Source organism: Hippocampus zosterae, chromosome 2 (genome assembly GCF_025434085.1).
Source record: "Hippocampus zosterae strain Florida chromosome 2, ASM2543408v3, whole genome shotgun sequence".
Classification (NCBI taxonomy): domain Eukaryota; kingdom Metazoa; phylum Chordata; class Actinopteri; order Syngnathiformes; family Syngnathidae; genus Hippocampus; species Hippocampus zosterae.
In genome coordinates, this window is record NC_067452.1 from 28,523,761 (window position 1) to 28,543,585 (window position 19,825).

Consider the following 19,825-nt stretch of genomic DNA (forward strand, 5'->3'; position numbering starts at 1 on the left):
TTCAACCAATCATGTGTCTGTAGTGTTTTTTTTTCCCCTGGTAAAGACGTTTTCAGATCAATGTCTTCAAAACCGACATCCAGTGGCCATTGATTTATGTTTTGAGAGACTTGCGACAAGAGTGGCTTTTACAACTATTGTGATGGCAGATGGGGAGAACTACAATAATGAGTCCGTGTGATCATACAATAAACCCAAGTCCAATGAAGTTGGAGCAGACCACAGTGATTCACAAATCAAACGATGTTTATGAAAGTAGCCCGTGATGAATTTGCAGACAGGAAACAAAATTACTGAACTAACATTGTCCCAACGGCCACAGCTGGAATCCAGAGCTGGTTAACCTGGAAGGCAATTAAACCGTAACTCTACGCCTTCATTCTCATTTTGGTACCCTGAAGAATGCTCGCCCCTTTTCTCTTCTCTTTTTTGGGAACCCTGGTGGACAGCCGCGGTCTTCCATTGAAGCGAAAGCTCTCGTTCAGTCTGACCGCACCATGAGACAGATTTAGCAGAGACATGAGTAGGAGAAACAAGCATGGTCAAAATAACGATGAGGGAAATCTAAAACTGGTGGACTAAATAGCGGTAACAGACGATAATTTCGCCATGACGGAAACCTAGTTAAAATAACTGATGGAGTGGCAATTGACGATTACGGTTTGGCTTGAAATCATGACGGACGGGTGGGCCGGCAAAAATGTATTGACCTGTACAATTTCTACCGTGGCAGGTTTCTACTCATCCTACCAATGTGACCATAAAAGCTTTTATACATCTAGTATTTATAAGATAAGATAAAAGCTTTATTAGTCTATAACGTTGATCATGATGCAGCTGTAGTCTGCACTTTTGATGAAGAGGCACCTCCAAGATGTCAGTGCCACATATTGAAGCCTCTCATCTCATGTCCAAAATTGTGTTTGCAGCACAAAAAAATAAAAAAGCGCTCTATTTGAGCGCCACTGTGACTTCAGAAGTAGACTCTGTGCCAGCGGGCACGGAGTCACCCGCTTGCATAACAACTGGCGAGGCCTCTGCTGGTTTGGTGGCATCAAAATCACCCGGACCACCATCATACTCATCCACAACTACATTCCTCAGTTTCCTCTGTCGTGGGTTGTAATTCTCAGTCCTCTTGTGGATCTGAACGTGTCGACGCAGATGTGCCTGTGACCGAAAACATAGGTGTGAGTTTAAACAAACTTCGATTTTTAACTAAAATTCAGCCTGAAGCCCGGAATGCATAAAGGTCACCAGATTCTCGATCGCTGGTGATGCTCTATCAGCCCTCAACTCCAAACGTCTTCAGCTTCTGATTGTTGGGCCATTTTTCTTTCAGTTTTGTTCCCAGCAAATGAAATGCATGCTCTATTGGATTCAAGTCAGCTGCTTGACTGGACCACTGCACAACATTCCACTTTGCCTTCTAAAACTCTTTGGTTGCTTTTACAGTATGCTCCAGGTCATTGTCCATCTACGCTGTGAGGCGCCATCCAATGAGTTCTAAAGCATTATCTGAACATAAACAGATAATATTGCCTGAAACACTTCAGCAGTCATCCAGCTGCTTTGGTCAGCAGTGACATGATCAATAAATACAAGGGAACCAGTTCACTGGCAGACCTGGCATATAAAACTTGTAATTCATACCAGCGTTGACTTGATTTGGATATGAATGCCCTCAAAGCTCAAAATCTGCAGTCAAAGCAAATTTTGTTTGTTTCATTTTCAATCGACTGTGGTGGAGTTTATTTATTATTGCCATACAGAGTAGAATTGTGTCCATGCCCAACTCCAAATACTTACCGTCCTGACCGTCCGTCTGGCCATGGGGATTCAGAACATGTACACATCACTTTTTTTTTCTACACCGTCTTGGTCAGATTGGTACGTGACGTCGAATGCAAGCGATGCATCTAAAATTTGATCAGGAAAGTGGCTTTGCTAATGAAAAGCAATACTGTAGCATACCTGTCGGGTGAACTTGTAGCCACAGTCGGCACACTCAAACTTCCTCATACCCTTATGGCGACACAGGTGGACCCGCAGTTGTTCTTTGGCTGGCGAAGAATACCAATGGATTTCATTTGCTCATCTTCTAGGGCAATCCCACGAAGGCGCCGTTCTTACCTTTAAAGGTCTTGTTACATATGTGGCAGCAGTGAGGGCGTCCCTCCTCGTGCTTGCTGGATTTGTGGCGAAGAAGGGCGCCCTTCTCGGTGAAACGCTGCTCACACACGTCGCAGGGGAAGGGCCGCTCGCCCGTGTGCGTCCGGTGATGTTTGTCGAGGCTAGCTGCCATCAAAGTAGAGCAGGTGTTGTTGCCGCAAAACCAACGACCGCAGCCGGCGTGGCGTCGCTCGGGCGGCTGTTACCTTGCGTGCGGAAGGTTTTGCCGCACAGGTGACACTGGTAGGGTCTTTCGCCGCTATGCACGCGAAGGTGCATGTTGAGGTTGTTTTTCTGGGAGAAGGCGTGGCCGCAGATGCTACAGAGGAAGGGCCGCTCATTTCTGTGAGAAAGACGCAAGAAGAGAAAAGATCACTTTCTTGATAAGATTACTCCTCTTTTATGAATCATCTAAGGTTTATTTGTCACTATGTTTGCAAAATGACAGGAATTTTCTCATTTGGAAATTTGCAATGAGAAATTATGGGAAATGGCTCTTAATCTAGAGTGTAAATATACACCTCCAAGTCTAATGAAGATGGGAAGATGAGTAAAACGTAAATAAATACAGAATGAACTTTGCATAACAGGTCTTTGTCGTGTATTCAACCAAATATAGTCTGAAATGAGTTTGTAAATTAGTGTATTGTGGTTTTTATTCATTTATTTTTACCCAATGTCCCAACTTCAGTGGAACTGGGATTTCGAGTTGGGGAAAATATATTTGTACAACCATAAAACTAGATCTCATGCAAGTGCAATCAAATGCAATATAACCGAGTGAGGTGCTAGAGTGCCCAAAAACACAACATAACCATACTCGTCTATGCTGGGGGGTTTTTGGAGGGTGAACCACCAGCTGTGCCCCCTACTACTGCGCATGTCCAATCCGCCGAATAATTTGAAAAATGCGACGTCTTACCTGTGGATAGCTTTGATGTGCATCTGCAGGCCGTTGCGACTGGACGCTCGATGGCCACACTCCTCGCACACGAAGGGCTTTTCCCCGCGGTGTTTTGCGGCTTCGTGCACTCGCAACTCGTAGCGAGTCCAGAAGGTTTTGGGGCACTGTGGACACTGATAGAGAAATCTCAGTTATTGGGCACAGCCAACAGTGTACCATATTTAGGGTATATTTCATTGTCTGCGCTTTTCTCAGTAATTCTGTCGTTATGTTGGTTATTTTTTTAAGGTTTTTGCTGTTTTGACATATCAATACATGCTGCATCCACACTGCAGGTTTTTCATACAGTATGAATAGTACAATTCAGATTTTTTCCAATCCGACCTGGGCCTCTTTCATATGTGAATAAAAAATCGGATATTTATGCGTTCTACGCGGGCGGTGATGAAATGCTTGACTGAAAAGTGTCATCTCATTTCCGCAAAATATTTCTACATCCTCCTACATTGCTTCTACTACACACATGAGATGGTTAAAAAATATGAGCCCCTACATGCACAACCATATTTTCTTCCGTAAACGTATTACTAATAATGCTTCTTCCACATTCCTTGCAGATTTTTACCATACGGGACTCAGTCCCTATCCCCTGCAAATAGTTGTCGAGGTCTTTCATTTGAATGCATTTTTTTTTTTAATGGACCAACTCACAGCGTGTGGTTTGGGATAGCCATGGACCTTCATCATGTGGCACATCAGGTGTTTCTTGAACATAAATTGTTCAGCACACGGTGAACACTGGGGAATAAAAATTACGTGTCAAGGCTGAGCTTTCGCTTTATCATTCGATGTCACGCAGACATTGACGCAACCTTGTAGGGCATCCGCTCCACATGGGAGACGACGTGCGCACGCAGCTCCTCTTTCCCTTTGAATGACGATGAACACGTTTGACACGTGAATGTCTGGAACGAGTATCATAAAGGTCTTACAATTCAACACAAAAATACATTGCACATATATGAACGCGCGGCCCGGTAGTCCAGTGGTTAGCACGTCGGCTTCACAGTGCAGAGGTACCGGGTTCGATTCCAGCTCCGGCCTCCCTGTGTGGAGTTTGCATGTTCTCCCCGGGCCTGTGTGGGTTTTCACCGGGTGCTCCGGTTTCCTCCCACATTCCAAAAACATGCATGGCAGGCTGATTGGACGCTCTAAATTGTCCCTAAGTGTGAATGTGAGCGTGGATGGTTGTTCGTCTCTGTGTGCCCTGCGATTGGCTGGCGACCGGTTCAGGGTGACCCCCGCCTACTGCCCAAAGTCAGCTGGGATAGGCTCCAGCACCCCCGCAACCCTGGTGAGGATTAAGCGGTTCGGAAAATGGATGGATGGACATATGAATGCAAATGTATGACTGTTGAATGTTTCATTGCTTTAAACACATCTTAGTATTGTCGAGCCTTTGCGGAGGTCTTGTGGCTGACTGTTTAGAGGAGGGCGAATGTGTTGGTGAGCAATTAGAACAGATGTTGTCCTTACCTGTGTTGCAGCGCAGTGCCTGAGCTCATGGATTAAAAGATTTTCTTTTCTGAAGTAGTGCTTCCCACATTTGTGGCAACCAAACGGTTTCTCACCTGTATGACGTCTTTCAAGCACAAGAAAAAGCATTAAACAATTTAACAATTGCTTTCAATACTTGCATGGGAGGATTTGGGGACCTGTTGTGCACTTTCAGATAATATTTGCTCTTGAAGACTTTGTGACAGACAGGACAGCATACAGAGTTCTCGGGTTCTCCCTCGGTCGTTTTGCCATCACCGCTCTTGCGTAAACTTGCGCGGTGTTGTCGAGCTCTTGGCGCATACGCCACAGCGGGACTGGACTTGTGGGTAGGGACATAGTCTTCGTCAGAATCATGGACGGTCATTTCAAAATGGTTGCTTTCATCCTCAACCGCCACTTCATCTTTCATGTGGCTCAGCAGTGCGCTCATCTGCAAGTGGACGAAAGGCTTTGATTCTGAGGTTATGACAGTTTGGGACTACTCCGTTGTGTTTTGTTATTTTTAGTTAGTTTTGAGAGTTGGTATTTTTTTGAAAATGCTAAGTTTTTGTTTAGTTACAAATGTTATTTTATTTTTATTTTCTTGGAGCATGCGGTAGTTGTCAGGATATTGGTGAGTCTGATTATAGTGTGAACACAGAATCATTAAACCCAGTGAAATAGTTCTTGATTATTTTTTTTTTGCAATTCTAAAAACAATTATAACTCAGAATATAAAATGATCCAAAACATTTAACCCATGAACTCAGATAATATTTCATGATAAACGTTAGTTTGTGTCAGATCTTTCAGGGATTTAGTATGGCACATGACTACCGACTATAAAAACAGAAATGACCCCAGATAGGCCTGATAGGGAATCTACACTGTCATGTGAAAGACTTGAAATCATTCATCAATCATCTTAAGTTAATGTTTTTTTTTGTTTGTTTGTTTTTTTACCTGCATTTGCTCCTCTGTGTTCTGAACCTTGTCATCAGCACATTCTCGCTTTGAAAAAGGAGACAGAGATTCCTCAATGGCCGTGACATCACAGCTGGCGTCTTCTTCAAAGATCATTCGTCTGTGCCCTTTGACCACACGGCCCGAGCGGGTGGTGATGGTGACGGTGCCCTTCATATTGTCTCGGACCCCGTCCAAGACAGAATGCTCTTTAGTCACTGTCAGTTTGTTCGTGTCTTCACCTGAGGTGGCAAAGACCTCAGACTTTGTCTTTCTCGGTCTGCCTCGCCCTCGCTTGAGAAGAGGGACAGCGTCCACTGGCTTCTCCCTGAAGCGCTGACAGATTGCGAGCGCTTCAGGGATGCACAAACTGGACGCTGCACTCTGCACCTTGTCCAGGACACCCAGATCCAGCTTTAGTTCTCCGGTGTAGACAAAGTCCAGCAGCAGCTCAAGGCCCTCGCTGGAGCACTCTTGGAGGTAGAACTCCATGCTGGGTGAGGCGGCAGCCATGTTGCTCCCTTGAAAGACTTGACTGAAGCAGGCCAGGACACTACGATGGGCAGTGTAGACCACCCCATCAGTCACTTTCAGCAAGGCGTCACAGAAGCTCCCTGCTGCTCTCTGCTGGTTTAAGGTGGACAGGACCCGCCGTGCGTGGTCGGTGGCTTGCATCTCCACTGAAACAAAAACACAACGAGAGATGTGTTTTAAATGACAGGAGCCACTCTTATAAGCCATCCAGTCATCAATTTGCACGATCTCAGGGAAAACATGCAAAATCAGGCCAGCGCTGATATTCAAACTGTTTAAGATAGTGCTGTATTCAGCAAAGACCATTTTCAAAAATATAATGTATGCCCAAATTTGACATGTTAATTGCATAGGATTGAACTGTATATTAATGTATTGATTCATTTGGAATGTATCATGAAGTTGTTTTGCTTATTCAATAGATGCATTTTATGCCTTTATTTTATTTTATTTTTTAATGTTGTTGCAAAAACTATTTTATTTGGGTCACGTACAAAGATTGTGGAGAAAATGAGCCTTAATATATCAACATAACATCTCTGTTCAATTTTCTTACAACAGCCTTTTGTGTCAATGCCATTCAAGACTTAGCACAGGTTCACAACTTCATTTGAGATGACCTGTTTTGTCGAGCTAATGCACCGGGAATGGGCCAACTGTTGTGCATAAGGACCAATTTCACGTTTTAAAATGGAAAAATGGGCCAGGTTTTTCATAGATGGCATTTCAATAAAAGTTCACGTGTGCATGTAAAATATGCAAAATGCAACATAATACATGCTAAATGCAATTGCAGTATTTGTAAATAATTGAACGCTAACTGAACGCTACTTTGGTAAATAAAACAAAACGATTCCACACATTCGTATTTTGTTGGACGTTGAAAAAAAACAATAAAATAATTATATACCGTATATTTTTTCTACCAGGCAAAAGAATAAAAACGTGAATCAAAATAAATCGATATTAGAGGGGAAACGTCCAAATGAATGAAACAAATACTACAGGACTCTTGATAATGTCATAGTAAATGCTCTGTGAAAAACGAAGATGGCCATACTTTTATTGTCCCTGCCTGACAGTGTATGACTTATAAATGCCTAGTGCGGCACGCTACAGTTGTCTACTTACAGGCATAAAAATACATAAACATCTAAAACGAACCAAGTAAATTACGATACTGATTGTAACAAATTAATAAGTGGCACATAAACTTTAAATTGAGAGACAGTACAGTGCAAACCCTTAGCACGTCGACGTTTACGTCCTAGCATATTTTTCCAGACGCTCCCTTACCTTAGCTCGGCTTGTACGCGGGAGACTTACCACAAGAATGATGAAACTTCAACGTCGACCTGTAAAATTTTCACCAGAAATGCTTTTCAACTTATGTTGCGTACACAGCGTATCGTGTGTTTCGAGGCCGAGCGCAAAACTAGCTTCAATACACCTTGTTTTTTCTTTATGCAGGACTTTAAAACAAAGCGGATGTGACGTATTTTTCAGCACTCCGGAATAGAATGGTCGGCAGGGTTAACGTCGCAAGCCAGATTGTAACAAAACAAAGCAAAACAAAAATAACTTTTCAACAAATTGAGCACTTGTATATTAATTGCGTTTCGGCATATTCATACCACGATACGAACAAGGCAAATATCACGGGAACATCATTGTTGGCCATTTACAGTCAACCGACTGTTCGTGGCTCCCTGGTACACATGTTAGCTGGCTAGCTAACTGCAACTTTGGTAACTGGCGAATCGTAATTAAACATTTGGAGTGGTTTAGTGGTCGTCGGGGAGCTCCGAGCAACCCCGGAATTCGTGCGTTTTCTTTTTTTGCGTCATTGCAGTTTGCCTTTGTGTCAGGCGAAGAACATTAGCCGGTGATGAAAAGTTTGTGAGGTACTCAGCACTGCTAGCTAATTCCAATTCGCCCATGGTTCCTGTTTGAAGGTAAATTGAGCTCGTCTTTCTTCTGAAAACGGCAAACCGCGATTATTTTCTCCGTTGCATTCTGTTAAGAAAGAATAATGTGCTTTATTTTTGCATTTGTTAGTGCTTATCCACCAGCCACTCGTCCACATAACATTGGCATAATGAAGGCGAAGGGAGTCAGTCATTCAAAGGTCAGCGCCACATCTCAAAAGTGGAAGGACGTGAGGGGTAAAAGATGCAGACCTTCCATCGGCTCCTCTGACCTCAACTCCAGTCCTGTCATGGTTGGGATGATCAAGGAGCATCACGATGCCATGAAGAAAAAGCCGGCTGTCAAGAGACTGAAGAAAAAGGCAAAGGCTGTATCCGGGAAAAGTGTTTCTCAGACCAAGTCCTTCACCAATGGCAACACGTGCCTTGATTCCGATGAGTTTCAGGACTGGAGGGAATATTCCCAATCGGTCCGAGTGAATGGGCTAAAGACAAAAGGTGCCACAGAGGACAAGAGTGCATGTCGACTGGACGGGAATTCTCTCCATCAGTGTGCAGAGAGGGATGATCAGAGGAACCACGCCGTCCTTGTCATGCAGAAAGGACAGGTATGCTTCAGAAATTTGAACATCAAGTCCATTTCAAACCTTGTCTTTCTGCTTTTTTTCCAGACTCTGTGTTTCCGTGGGAAATGCTTTTTGACCTGCTTGTTTGGGCGCGTGGAAGTGATGGGCTTCACCATTGAAGAGGGACAGCAGTCATATCCGCTCTTCTCTCCCGCCTCACATTGTCCTCTCACTATCAGAGCCACGGAGGGCTGCGATGATAGTCGAGACCGCAGAAGTGTGGCTACAGACGTCCTGTGTAATTACCTTCCATCCGGTAAATTCGCTGAACAATTGACATCAATGTGTTGTTAAACTTGTCGCAGGTAAACTCAATGGATGACTGCGTTCCTAATGTTGCAGCAGAATCACTTAGAAATAAGTTGGCGCGATAGAGCCAGGACAGGAGGAAAGACAATAGCAAATGTCCAATATTATTTTCATCATTTCACACTTAATAAAAACAGCGCAAGTTGTCTACTGCAAGGCAGATCTGGCTTACACAGGGTAACGTAAACATCACTCGCAAATTCAATGTGGCCTACCAGTGCAAATTATGTGTTGTAACTCCCCACAGGTGGCGAAAGGCACAACCGTCAGTTATTTTTCAGTCACTAGAGTGAGTAAAAGGCTCACAGCAGTAAACTGCACTCTCATTCACTAACTTCCATGTTTGCGTCTTTTAAAGCCACACACATTCAGAGTCACATATACAGTGCTCGAACGAAATGAGGGAGACCATATGGCAGGAGTGTCAAACTCATTTTTGTTGTGGGCCACTTTGGAGTTGCGTCTTCCCTCGGAGGGCTGTTATGACAGTGAACCCAAATAAATTTTTAATCATCTTATCGCATTATTATTTAGCAGTTATGGCAATAATCCATTGAATAGTCATGCCCATAGGAAATATTTAGAAAAAGAAGCAATCTGTTCTAGAGTCAAACCGATGCCATCATGCAGGCTTTTTCTTAAGTAGCTATATAGTATACACGTATGAACTATCCTAGCTGTTGATGTATACAAATAATTTAAACACTCTTGTTGGGTTCAACCGATCGTCTCTGGATTTGTGCATTATATTTTTCTTTCACCTGCCTTTGCAGCGTCACATAAGAAGCTGCTTAAAAAGGTTGGTTCCAAATCCTCCATCATACTCCTGGAGCCCATGGAGACCCAGTTGACACACTTCCTATCAAGCTTCGCCAATCTCAGTAACCTGTTTGATCCCACTATGGTAAGATGGCTTCCTGGGTCAGCATTTCCTGTTGGAATTGAAGTCGTAAGCAGGGTGTAGGGGGAATAGAATGAAAACATGGGCATTTGAATGTAGACTGGGGGGCAATTCCAAATTGTGACAGGTTCGAGAACATAGCTGAATTCTTTATGAAGTTGATATGCTTGCACACCATCAAGAGATCTTCATTTGGAGTTCAGTTATTAAAATAAACACATTTATCGTTCAAGAAAAGTTTTGTGTGAACTTAAAGTATCAAGACCTCATTTCAACTTTTGTCCTTGACACTAGGAAGCCACCAAAGTAAGACTGTTATTGCTTTAGGATTTATTTCACAAACCACACTGAGTAAATATAAAATCTGTGAATAAACAGATTCGGAAATGGCAAATTGCAAAAATGCAGCTCGCTCTACAACCAAAATAAATGGTTTTATCAGATTTTGTTGTGTGTGTGTGTTTTCGCGCGCGTGTTTACAGGGAGAACTCATGTCTGCCGTCCTGGACACGCCCCTGAACGGTCTAGGGATGATTCCTCTGATGGACAGCGTCGAGGGTCTGAAGGTGTCGCCGAGCTGCCGGGAATCCCTGAATGTAGTGGTCACTGCCTGCAGAGGTAAAACCGCTCATTATAACGTTCATTCTTTTTTATTTCAGGGGCAGACATTAGACTTATTTTTGCCTTTAGAAATAAAAAATGGCTCGCTGACACATTTTCAAAAATACAGATTACAAAAGATTATCTTGGTTGTTTAATTTTACACGTGATGGGCAAGCAGACACTTAACTGACTCAACTATTTATACTTACTGGCATTATTGTTCAGCCACAGCGGAGGTTTACGCTCCCTTTTAAGGACACAATACTGTCTGTCTCTTACAGGGGACATGGACGGTTGTGCTGTTGTCCTCGTTTATGGAGCTAAAAACGTTGGCAAGTCCACATACATCCGCATGGTGATCAATACTCTCCTAAATCAGTAAGTGGCATTGTCATCTTCTTGTGATGCTTGAATGATACGGTACACTCAATTGAATATGTGTGTGTGTGTGTGTGTGTGTGTGTGTATACGTGTGAAGCACTACAAGTGTGGACTATTTGGAAGCAGACCTCGGTCAAACTGAGTTCACCCCGGCTGGTTGCTTGTCTTTGTTGACTGTCGGAGAACCTCTGCTGGGTACGTTTTATCTCTTCTTCCTTCAAATCATGTTAAGAGTGGAACCTCTGTCCTCAAAACACTTTAAAACGTGGAACATTTGGACTTCGGCCATGACCATTTCGCCATATGTACTGTTTACAGTATTTTGATTGTTGTTAGCCTTCTGTTACAAAGCTCAATTTCTTAAAAGCTGGAGCCTATCCCGGGTGACTTTGGCCTTGAGGCATACCGCACCCTGGAGTGGTCACCAACCAATCACACAATGTTGTTTTCAAAACAGATTGTGTTTGACTTTGGATTTTCAGGCCCCCCTTTCACGCATCAGCGGGACCCCGACCACATGGTCTACTACGGCGAGTCGTCATGCGAGTCCGACATAAGTCGCTACCTGGAAAGCCTCAAGTCCTTGTGGCACAGACGCTCCCCAAGCAGAGAGACACCTATTGTCATCAATACCATGGGCTGGATTAAAGGTCAGCGGAAACAGTTTTACATACTTTTCCAGAATTATTTACCGGTAGTTGATTTAATGTTAACAATGGTTTTCTTGGCGGAGGTGATGTGTAGGTTTTGGACTGCAGCTGCTAGTGGATATGCTCCGCTTCTTCCCGGTCTCGCACGTCATCCAAGTGACTCACGGCGGCAGCACGGCTCAATGCCCTGCCCTCACCCCTGAGTTTCTAAGGACTGCCCACGGCTTCCAGACACACCCGCCCGCTCAGACGGCGCTGGACGAGTTCACAGAGAGTACACAAAGCCCGCCCCTCGCCTACGTTCACATGACCGTTCAGTCGGACTTCGAAGGCGTGGGCTGCCAAGGGACGGCGTAAGCGTTGGTCTTTCTGCGTTGTATGTTCCACTGTTGTTGCGGAATGACATCGGCGGCTCACGTGTGCATGTGCTGTGTTGCACAGGAAACACCAACGCACCAATGAGCTGCGAGAACTTTCACTGCTTGCCTACCTCGGTCAGCTGCAGTCGGCTGATCCGGGACCCATTCGATCTCTTCACTCTCTCACACCATACCAGGTACACTCTGAATCTATTTTTTCATATACAAGCTGCTCTATTTTCAATGATCTCATCTCATCTTGATGAGCTTAAATTGAAACTTCACTTTGTCTTTAAACACAGCAAATTCTTCATTAGAACCTCTTCATTTTGTTTTAAAATGAAATGTTATCAATGAATAGAGATGTTGTAAAAGCATAAAGTGGCACATAATGAGATTCCCAGCTATTACCGTATTTTCACGACTATTCGACGCATCGTACTAATGGCCGCAGTCTCATTAATGCGTGACATTTCTGTATTTTACACATACACAGGACGCATCGTACGAATAGCCGCAGTTTTACAGTGGTAAAACATACGCCAGCTTAAACATACGGCATGCATGCGCGCACTCTAACACGTTAGCTTGAAGCATACGGTAGCATGCCAAGACATACAGATAAGCTAAAAACACGTTTTTAAAAAGGCAACGAAAGCAGAACTGAGTTCGGGTGTATTTTATTTAGCCATCGTACAATGTTCTCACGTTTTCGATCAATCATCACCCAGAAATCCATCAAAGTCCTCATCCTCTGTATCAGAAGCAGAGGACTGCACATCTCAGTTGTCATTGAATGCATCACATGCTAGTGTGAGTTGCTACGCATTGCCGAGCGGAAAGAAGGAGTAGCAACATTTCTCTCGTGTGAAGCTTTCCCACATTTGAAAGTAAAGAACAGAGCGAAACATGGTGGCAGCGCGTGTGTGTGTAGAAAGAATTGAACAATTGTGCAAGTACCGTAATCCATCAAAAACGCCGCGTTCCCTCTCGTTGTTGCGTATTGTGGCGTAACTCGCCCAGCGCTGCCTCTCACTCTTTGTAAAGTTTTGTTTGCCATCGATCATTGTTCCCATGCTGTTCGCAACTTTACTTTACCCGGTTGATGCCAATGTCCAGCGGTTGGAGTTCTTTAGTCAAGCCTCCGGGAATAACGGCAAGCTCAGAGTTCATTTGCTTGACTTGATTTTTCACCGCTGCTGTGAGATGGTCACGCATGCCAAAAGCATAACCGGTGGCTTTAAGTTTTAACTGAGCTTCGTAGGCATGTCTCTTTGTCGAATTTATTTTCAGGGGTTCTTAGAAACCAAAACCGGAGTTGTTTTGCAACAATGCACATTGCCACACGCTATACAAGTGTTGGTACTGGCTTGAGGCGTCCACTTACACGCCCACCCTTCACCATTGGCGGACTAGCTTGTCTGTCCTTTCTCTCCCTCTCTCTCTCTCTCTCCCTCTCCATATATGTATATATACACGCCCACCCTTCCCTGATTGGCCGACTTCTTTCACAGTCACTTCCGCCTTTTCTCTATATAAACAGCGTGTCGGCTGTCAGTCAGATTTTGGAACTCAGCGCATATAAAGGACGCTCCGCACCATAAGGCGTCCTGTCCATTTTGGAGAAAATTTAAGACTTTTAATGGCGCCTTATAGTCGTGAAAATACGGTAAATGAGTATTTTTTTCAAGCAAAAAATTAATCTGTATTAGCATTAATAATAACAGATTGGTTATAAATACTGTAAATGTTTTGATCCTGCCGGTTAGGCTTCCCCTAAAATGAAAGCAAATTAACCATGAGGTGTGAAAGTTGATCCGCTTAGAGTTGTTACCTTAATAAACACTTTGATTTGCAGGCTTTTTAAGTCTTGACTACAGCAATCTAACAAAGCTTTACCACACAAGTGTGGTGTAAACATGACTCAGAAATTTATAAATCAGATCACAACAATAATGGAAACAAATCTGTGGCTTCACCTCAACTTTTCATCTTTCATGAAACAATGATAAGTAAACATCTGGACAGCATTTCTTAAGCATTGTATAGTCAATACAGAATAAAGTAATAGGTGTAATTTTGCCCCCATAGGTCCCCCACACCGAAGTGGCTTTGGGTGTGCTCCATTTTGAAGTGGCACCCAGTGACATGTTCTATGCCGTCAATTCCGGCCTGGTAGGACTCTGCTGCCTGGCGGAGAAGGTGACCAGTAAAGGAGGTCCGGTCCTGCTGTCTCGAGCCCCCATCTGCCCTTGCGTGGGCCTGGGTATGCAATAATTATTACCATTGTTGTGTTGAATGTAAAATTATTACATCTGGACTCCGTGACAATATTAGAATTGTTGTACTTTTTTTTCATTGTTGTCCTTTTGGGCGTGCACAACAAAGATCTGGGCCCTCCCAATTGTTCTTGTCTTCAAAGCCATTCGCTTTGCATTTTGTAGGTGTGCTGCGGGGGATCGACATGACGCGAGGCCTTTACTTTGTCCTGACGTCGGTAGATCCCACCATCCTGCGCACAGTCAACTGTCTCCTTCTCGGAGCCACGTCGCTGCCCTCCTGCATCCTGACCGCGCAGGTCAGACGCTCACTTGCTCGTGGGCGTTGGGTTACTCACAAAGAGTTTGCAATATTGGGTATTTGGGTGACATTTCTTCACCGCTCCTCGCTAAGAATGGCAACTTTGTTCGGCAGGACGGTTTCCAGGGAGAGCTGCCTTACGTGACGTCGGACTACAGCTTTGACCTGACCGGTGCTGGAAAGCTGCGATTCTTCAAGGGCCTGCAGAGGTCATGTCAGACACGCTGATGGTCCAACGTTTGTGTATGTGTGAGTTTTCTTTTTCCCCAACATCAAGTCTGAATTGACTCTTCAAGAGAGAATTCTCTCAGAACATTTTTTTGTACCGCTGCCATTCCGAAGCTGCAACTGAATTCTGGTGTCATATTAAAAGCAGGAAACGTGTTCAGATTTCTAGTTTTTACTTGTACTACTCCGACAAGCACTGAGGCAGTATTTTGTCATTGCGAGTAGTTATCGTAGTGTGTACATTATTTGTTTCACTCGTTCAGATTTCTCAGTGTCTTTAAATTGGGAGCCACTGCAAAAAAGAAAACATCAACTTAAACCCAAAATAAGGTGAATAGGACAAAGATTTTTGTGTGAGAGCCCTCAAATATGTAATTTTAATACTGTATTTCTTACTATAACCCGTAAGAAAAAAATCATCTGGAAAAAAGGGAAAAAAAACCTAAATAGAAATGCACAAATATTCCTTGGTAAGAAAAACAGTGGATATGAAAAAATAAAGATGTAACCTGTCACATTAAAACGCATATAAAATGAGGGGTCAGTCACACCTGCCGCTATTAGTCCCACTGATGAGCCCCATATAAAGTTTAGCTGTTTATGTCTAGCAAATGACACCAGACCACTGTAGTTTTCTGTCTTTTATTATTGGAATAAAAAATGTACAATATCATCACCAAATAACTTTATAATTCAAACAAATCAGAAACATACAAAAGTAACATTGAGTCCCGGGTGACATGTTTGTTCCTTCACTGATTGTTTAAAGGCGGAATCATGGCGTCCCTGATGTCAAAGGTATCGATGAGCTCCTTGGGAGATGAGAGAGAGAGAAGAAAAAAAAACATTAGAGTTCATACCCGACTCACCCTGTGTGGTGTACCCACATGCACGGTTAAAATAGTTGGGGAATGTTCATTTTCACTTAATTTTGAGGGGGGGGGGTTGTTTTCAGAGCGGGTTTGTTATTTACTAGTTTTATCTTATTTTTTATAATACCGGTACTTAGATTTGTGGCTTGAATTCATGTTGAGAAGTACTGAATATATTTTTCATATTTGAAGGTATGCTTTCCCACTTTAACCAGAGACATCTGAAGAGGAATTGAACTGAAAAGACATGTTCACCTTCCAGATCTTTGGGCTGATTGAAACAATAGATGCATTACGGTTGTCTGATCCTACGGCATCTACCGATATTTCCATCCCCACCTCCTCCACCGGAGCTGAAAGAAGCAACAAAAAACATCTCAGTAGTGTAATGGAAGGTCTTATTTGTATTTTAGTAAATGACAAATCCGTTCAATGTCCTTTACCTATATTAGGCAACTTGTCTTGATCCAAACATATTTGTGCCAAACCATCCTGAAAAGAGAAGCATGGAGTAACTACAGAGCAAGATCAGCATCCATTTGGATTCTTGGCTACAAAAAAAAACTTACCCTGACTAGGAACGACGTGTGGAACATATTCTCGATCGTTCGTGGAAAGGAGTCGGGATCAATGACAAATTCGTAATATGGTATCGGCGACGATGCTGTGATGGAAGAGGAGTTTCAATAAATGGCAATTTTGGCAAAGCAGTAAAGGTGGTCAACTGTAAACTCACGGTCATCTTGATGATAACGCTTTAGGCAGGCGAGGATCCTCTCGACCTCTTTCTCTGTGGCTTCTTGTTCAGCTTCTTCCATCTTTTTCAGCTGATACGCGCACAACGTGATGTGAATAGAATAATTAGATGCTGGTCCACTGGTCGAACGTATTTAATTTTGAACTAGATTCCTTGATGCTTTTGTGATAGTTGGTGTGTGGTGAAATATTTCCAATGTAAAGTATTGGCCTTAGGAAAACTCTGTGGATGGGGATAGTGGCCTGAATGTGTTTTAGCAACCTGAGTGGGCATGATCCTTTTTGCTTCCTTGCCGGGGGGTCTCCTTTGTCGTTCTATCCGTTGCTTTGGAGGGGGTGGCTCAGCATGGAAGGAACCCAACCTGATGATGAGAGACTGAAGTCAGTGATGTGGAGTGCACCGGATCCATTCAAACCGTGATTTCTACCGCAATGATTGAATCCACTGAGCTGATTAATGAAGGCACACGCACATGTAGCGGAAGGTCGGCGCTGTCCTAAAACAGTCCTCGGCTCTCCGGGCCAGTCTATGCCAGGCGTCGCTGGGCAAGTAGCCATCGAGTTGATCTTCACTCTGCTCTTCCCCGTCACTTTCAAGCCGGTTGAGACCCATGAAGGTAAGCTGTCCAAGGGATAAAAAAAACAACCTCAGAACGCCACAGTACGAATCATTGCATGACTGGTCATCCTTCAGTAGAGTCGTCTTTTCCATGGAGATCAATCATATTTGAAATGATTTATAATGTTGCCTGTGACATACGGAGCAGAATTTGAGCCTAGAAGCAGACAGGAAACGTAAGAGGCAAAGTCAAAGTTTTTAGCAAGGTGCAAAGGTGGTGAAAGGAACACACGAAGCAACAACAAAGAACAGAGGTGGACCCCGGCAGTAAGAGAGCGCCCAACGAAGAGGCGTGGGACGATATTCGACGTTCTGGTGAATACTGTCTTAGGAACTAGGACTCCCATCATAAAACCTTTAGTAAATGTCCTGACCATCCTATATTTTAAGTAACGGTTTAAAATAGTCATTGTTGTACAAGCTGGAACAAAAGCAGCAGTTTACAATAGTAGCTCACTGGGCCAGGAGAATTTGCTATAATATTTGCATATAAAATGGATTTACTTACAAGGTGCTCAGCAAAAGCCGTCAAGTCAAAAGCACTGTCCTCATCTCGCATCTGGCTGGCTTTCTCGTCATTCAGGTCTGTGGCCACGACGACAAACTTGGAATCCAACACCGCTTCGCTCGTTTCTCGCACTGTCAAACAACAACTTTGCTGTCAGAGGTTTCTTTGCGGCACCAATTTTGACTGGAAACTACATTTAAACGTTAAAATTGGGAGCATAGACTTTTTAACAGCTAATACAGTTAAGGGACCACGACCTGACACCAACAGAGAAATTCTGCAATTGACACAAATAGCCCAAGAACATGAGTACTTGATGGTCCCCCACCCAAATGGAATCTAGTCTAAACTCCAAATGTTCCCAAACAGAAAGTGTGAGGAAATTGGCAATTATGCCCGGTGCTTTGCAATCCCTAAAAGTATAATGAGCCATGTTTTGTGATCCAGTAGTAGTCATCAAATGAGTTCCCCAAATTACAAGCTGCTGCTAAGTCACATGTGTCAACACTTTGAGTGGGAGAGTAAGATCCTTTTTTCCCCTATCTACTCTGTTCACTTGTTTCTCTCCTGGTACTGAGATAACAAAAAAGTATTTCAGATTTGTCCGAATCAGGGATTGTATGTCTTAATCACACACTAATGAAAAAATGCGCTACAGTGTTGTCCACTATTTCAAGTTTCACTTTCCACGTGCTCACATAATTGCAACTTTTTTGTGGAATATACTTGATTGATTACTTCATGACACATATGAACCAACAAGAGGCTGTAATATAATCCCACACCCCCCAAGGCTGCACCGACCGTGCTATCCTGTGAAAGCCGAAAGATAAGCAGAGCTGCAATGAGTTTCGCTGAATGCACATATTAGTGTTAGCCACCAGCATTTCCTACTGATAGGGCACATACTCGATTGCTCGGTGAGTTGGCGACACAGTGTCAGTGGCGGAAGATACTTGTGTGTGGTGACGTGTTCATGCCCCACAAACACACAGCACAGACTGTGAAGTGCTGCCTCTGAAAATACATTTATTGTCATTACGGCTAACTTTTTCTCCCTCCACTTTGTGCTCTGCTCAAGTTGAAGCCCCTTGAGTCACACATTCAGCATCTTCATCCAGTCATCATGGTAACAAAAGGCAGCCACTTTTGAATTGTGACAAAAATGCAAAACATTACTTAATATGAAGACTACTAGAGTTCTTTTCTAACGATCGGAAAGGCAAAGACAAAAATAACACATACCATTCACAAAAAGCTTGTCCGCCTCTTCTAAAACCTCTGTAAGTTTGTTGTTTGAAGGACTCAGTAAATCTTCTCTATTTCCTGCGATAAAAAGGAGCATGCGTTTAATCCAAAAACAAACAAACAAATCAGCCTCTTCTGAAGTCACTAACTCACGATGAACTGAATCGATGAGGTCTCTGTACTTGCTCCTTATTTCCTTCCTCACCCCCCTTTCGTTGTCATCCTGTCCATTCGTGGAGTCAAAGTTGGATCCTTCGTTACATCGCTGTTGTTCGCGGCTGTTGTGACGCGTGGTGCCGTCTTGCCGGGAAGCTTGTTCCTTGGCGGACGGGCGTCTGAGACGCTCCATCAGTCTATGAGTGTGCAGAAATTAGATGCTAAAACCCAAAAAGGGCGAAGTCGGTTTATATAGCTGAAGTTTAAAATCAAGTTATGCAATCCTTATTATTCAAAAGGTTAAGCTGTTGCATTTCTGTCAATGTGAAAAATGTATGTGAACACGAAACAGCGGGTACAACTGTAGCACCTTGCCCCATGCTGTTCTTGCAAAAGGCTAATGTTAGCCACTTAGCAACCCATTAAACCGCTTAATGTGTACAAAGTCATACTTGATGTCACGCTGTGGCACCGACCCGTGTTATTTGTTGGAGCGGTGGTCCTTGCGTAAATGTTGAGCCGCAAAGTAATGCTGGAGTACGCGCCAAGACGTTCGTCACTTCAGATTCCAACGGACGTATTGCTCTGGAGTATGCAGTTGCGTTTGGGGCGGACATGACGTTCTTAGCTGATGCTGCCCGATTCACCAACGTGCCGACGTGGCGGCCATATTGTAAGGGGCGATATTCCTACCAAAGGCAATGCAGTGGCATTGAAATTTAGTCGTTAAGGGCTCATATCTCAATTAGAGGGCTCTCTCATAACAGTAATGGGAACCCCATCACATCAACTTAAGTTTTAATGTAATGGTAATAAATGTATCCGCTAATTATATTACACAGGACGCCTCCCGCTCCCTACATGTGTCTGCCATGTTTTACCTCCAACTTTCTGCGACGGACACACGTAGGAAACAAATATAGTGGCTGTAGTTCCTTTCCTTTCAGGATGATGATACATTTTATTTATCCATCCATCCATTTCTGAAC

The 19,825-nt window shown here is 43.5% G+C and overlaps 3 protein-coding genes across 6 annotated transcripts; 1 reads left to right on the forward strand and 2 right to left on the reverse strand.

Annotated features, from left to right (window-relative positions):
• Positions 1 to 228: 228 nt before the first annotated feature.
• zbtb48 (zinc finger and BTB domain containing 48) lies at positions 229 to 7,588 on the reverse strand. The gene is made up of 11 exons (XM_052059446.1): positions 7,439 to 7,588; positions 5,579 to 6,258; positions 4,792 to 5,066; positions 4,613 to 4,718; positions 3,949 to 4,041; positions 3,788 to 3,874; positions 3,095 to 3,249; positions 2,379 to 2,515; positions 2,134 to 2,298; positions 1,975 to 2,063; positions 229 to 1,170 (listed from the first exon to the last, which is right to left on the reverse strand). The coding sequence occupies exons 2-11, from the start codon at positions 6,251 to 6,253 to the stop codon at positions 952 to 954; spliced, it is 2,001 nt and encodes a 666-aa protein (XP_051915406.1). The 5' UTR covers positions 6,254 to 6,258; positions 7,439 to 7,588; the 3' UTR covers positions 229 to 951.
• Positions 7,589 to 7,593: 5 nt separating this feature from the next.
• Positions 7,594 to 14,834, forward strand: nol9 (nucleolar protein 9). The gene is made up of 14 exons (XM_052059445.1): positions 7,594 to 7,860; positions 7,965 to 8,067; positions 8,171 to 8,648; positions 8,712 to 8,922; positions 9,749 to 9,879; positions 10,359 to 10,494; positions 10,761 to 10,857; positions 10,958 to 11,055; positions 11,343 to 11,510; positions 11,605 to 11,863; positions 11,952 to 12,066; positions 13,961 to 14,135; positions 14,314 to 14,447; positions 14,564 to 14,834. Exons 3-14 carry the CDS (start codon positions 8,211 to 8,213, stop codon positions 14,675 to 14,677), a joined length of 2,076 nt encoding a protein of 691 aa, XP_051915405.1. The 5' UTR covers positions 7,594 to 7,860; positions 7,965 to 8,067; positions 8,171 to 8,210; the 3' UTR covers positions 14,678 to 14,834.
• Positions 14,835 to 15,305: 471 nt separating this feature from the next.
• Positions 15,306 to 19,432, reverse strand: nsmce4a (NSE4 homolog A, SMC5-SMC6 complex component). 4 transcript variants are annotated; one of them, XM_052059528.1, is made up of 11 exons: positions 19,309 to 19,432; positions 18,834 to 19,033; positions 18,678 to 18,758; positions 17,433 to 17,563; positions 16,779 to 16,927; positions 16,568 to 16,667; positions 16,286 to 16,376; positions 16,119 to 16,213; positions 15,993 to 16,041; positions 15,805 to 15,902; positions 15,306 to 15,489 (listed from the first exon to the last, which is right to left on the reverse strand). In XM_052059528.1, the coding sequence occupies exons 2-11, from the start codon at positions 19,027 to 19,029 to the stop codon at positions 15,430 to 15,432; spliced, it is 1,050 nt and encodes a 349-aa protein (XP_051915488.1). In that variant the 5' UTR covers positions 19,030 to 19,033; positions 19,309 to 19,432; the 3' UTR covers positions 15,306 to 15,429. The 4 variants fall into 4 exon arrangements, with proteins under 4 accessions (XP_051915488.1, XP_051915489.1, XP_051915490.1 ...); XM_052059529.1 differs by having other exon boundaries at positions 18,834 to 19,057; positions 19,313 to 19,423; XM_052059530.1 differs by having other exon boundaries at positions 19,313 to 19,422.
• Positions 19,433 to 19,825: the final 393 nt, after the last annotated feature.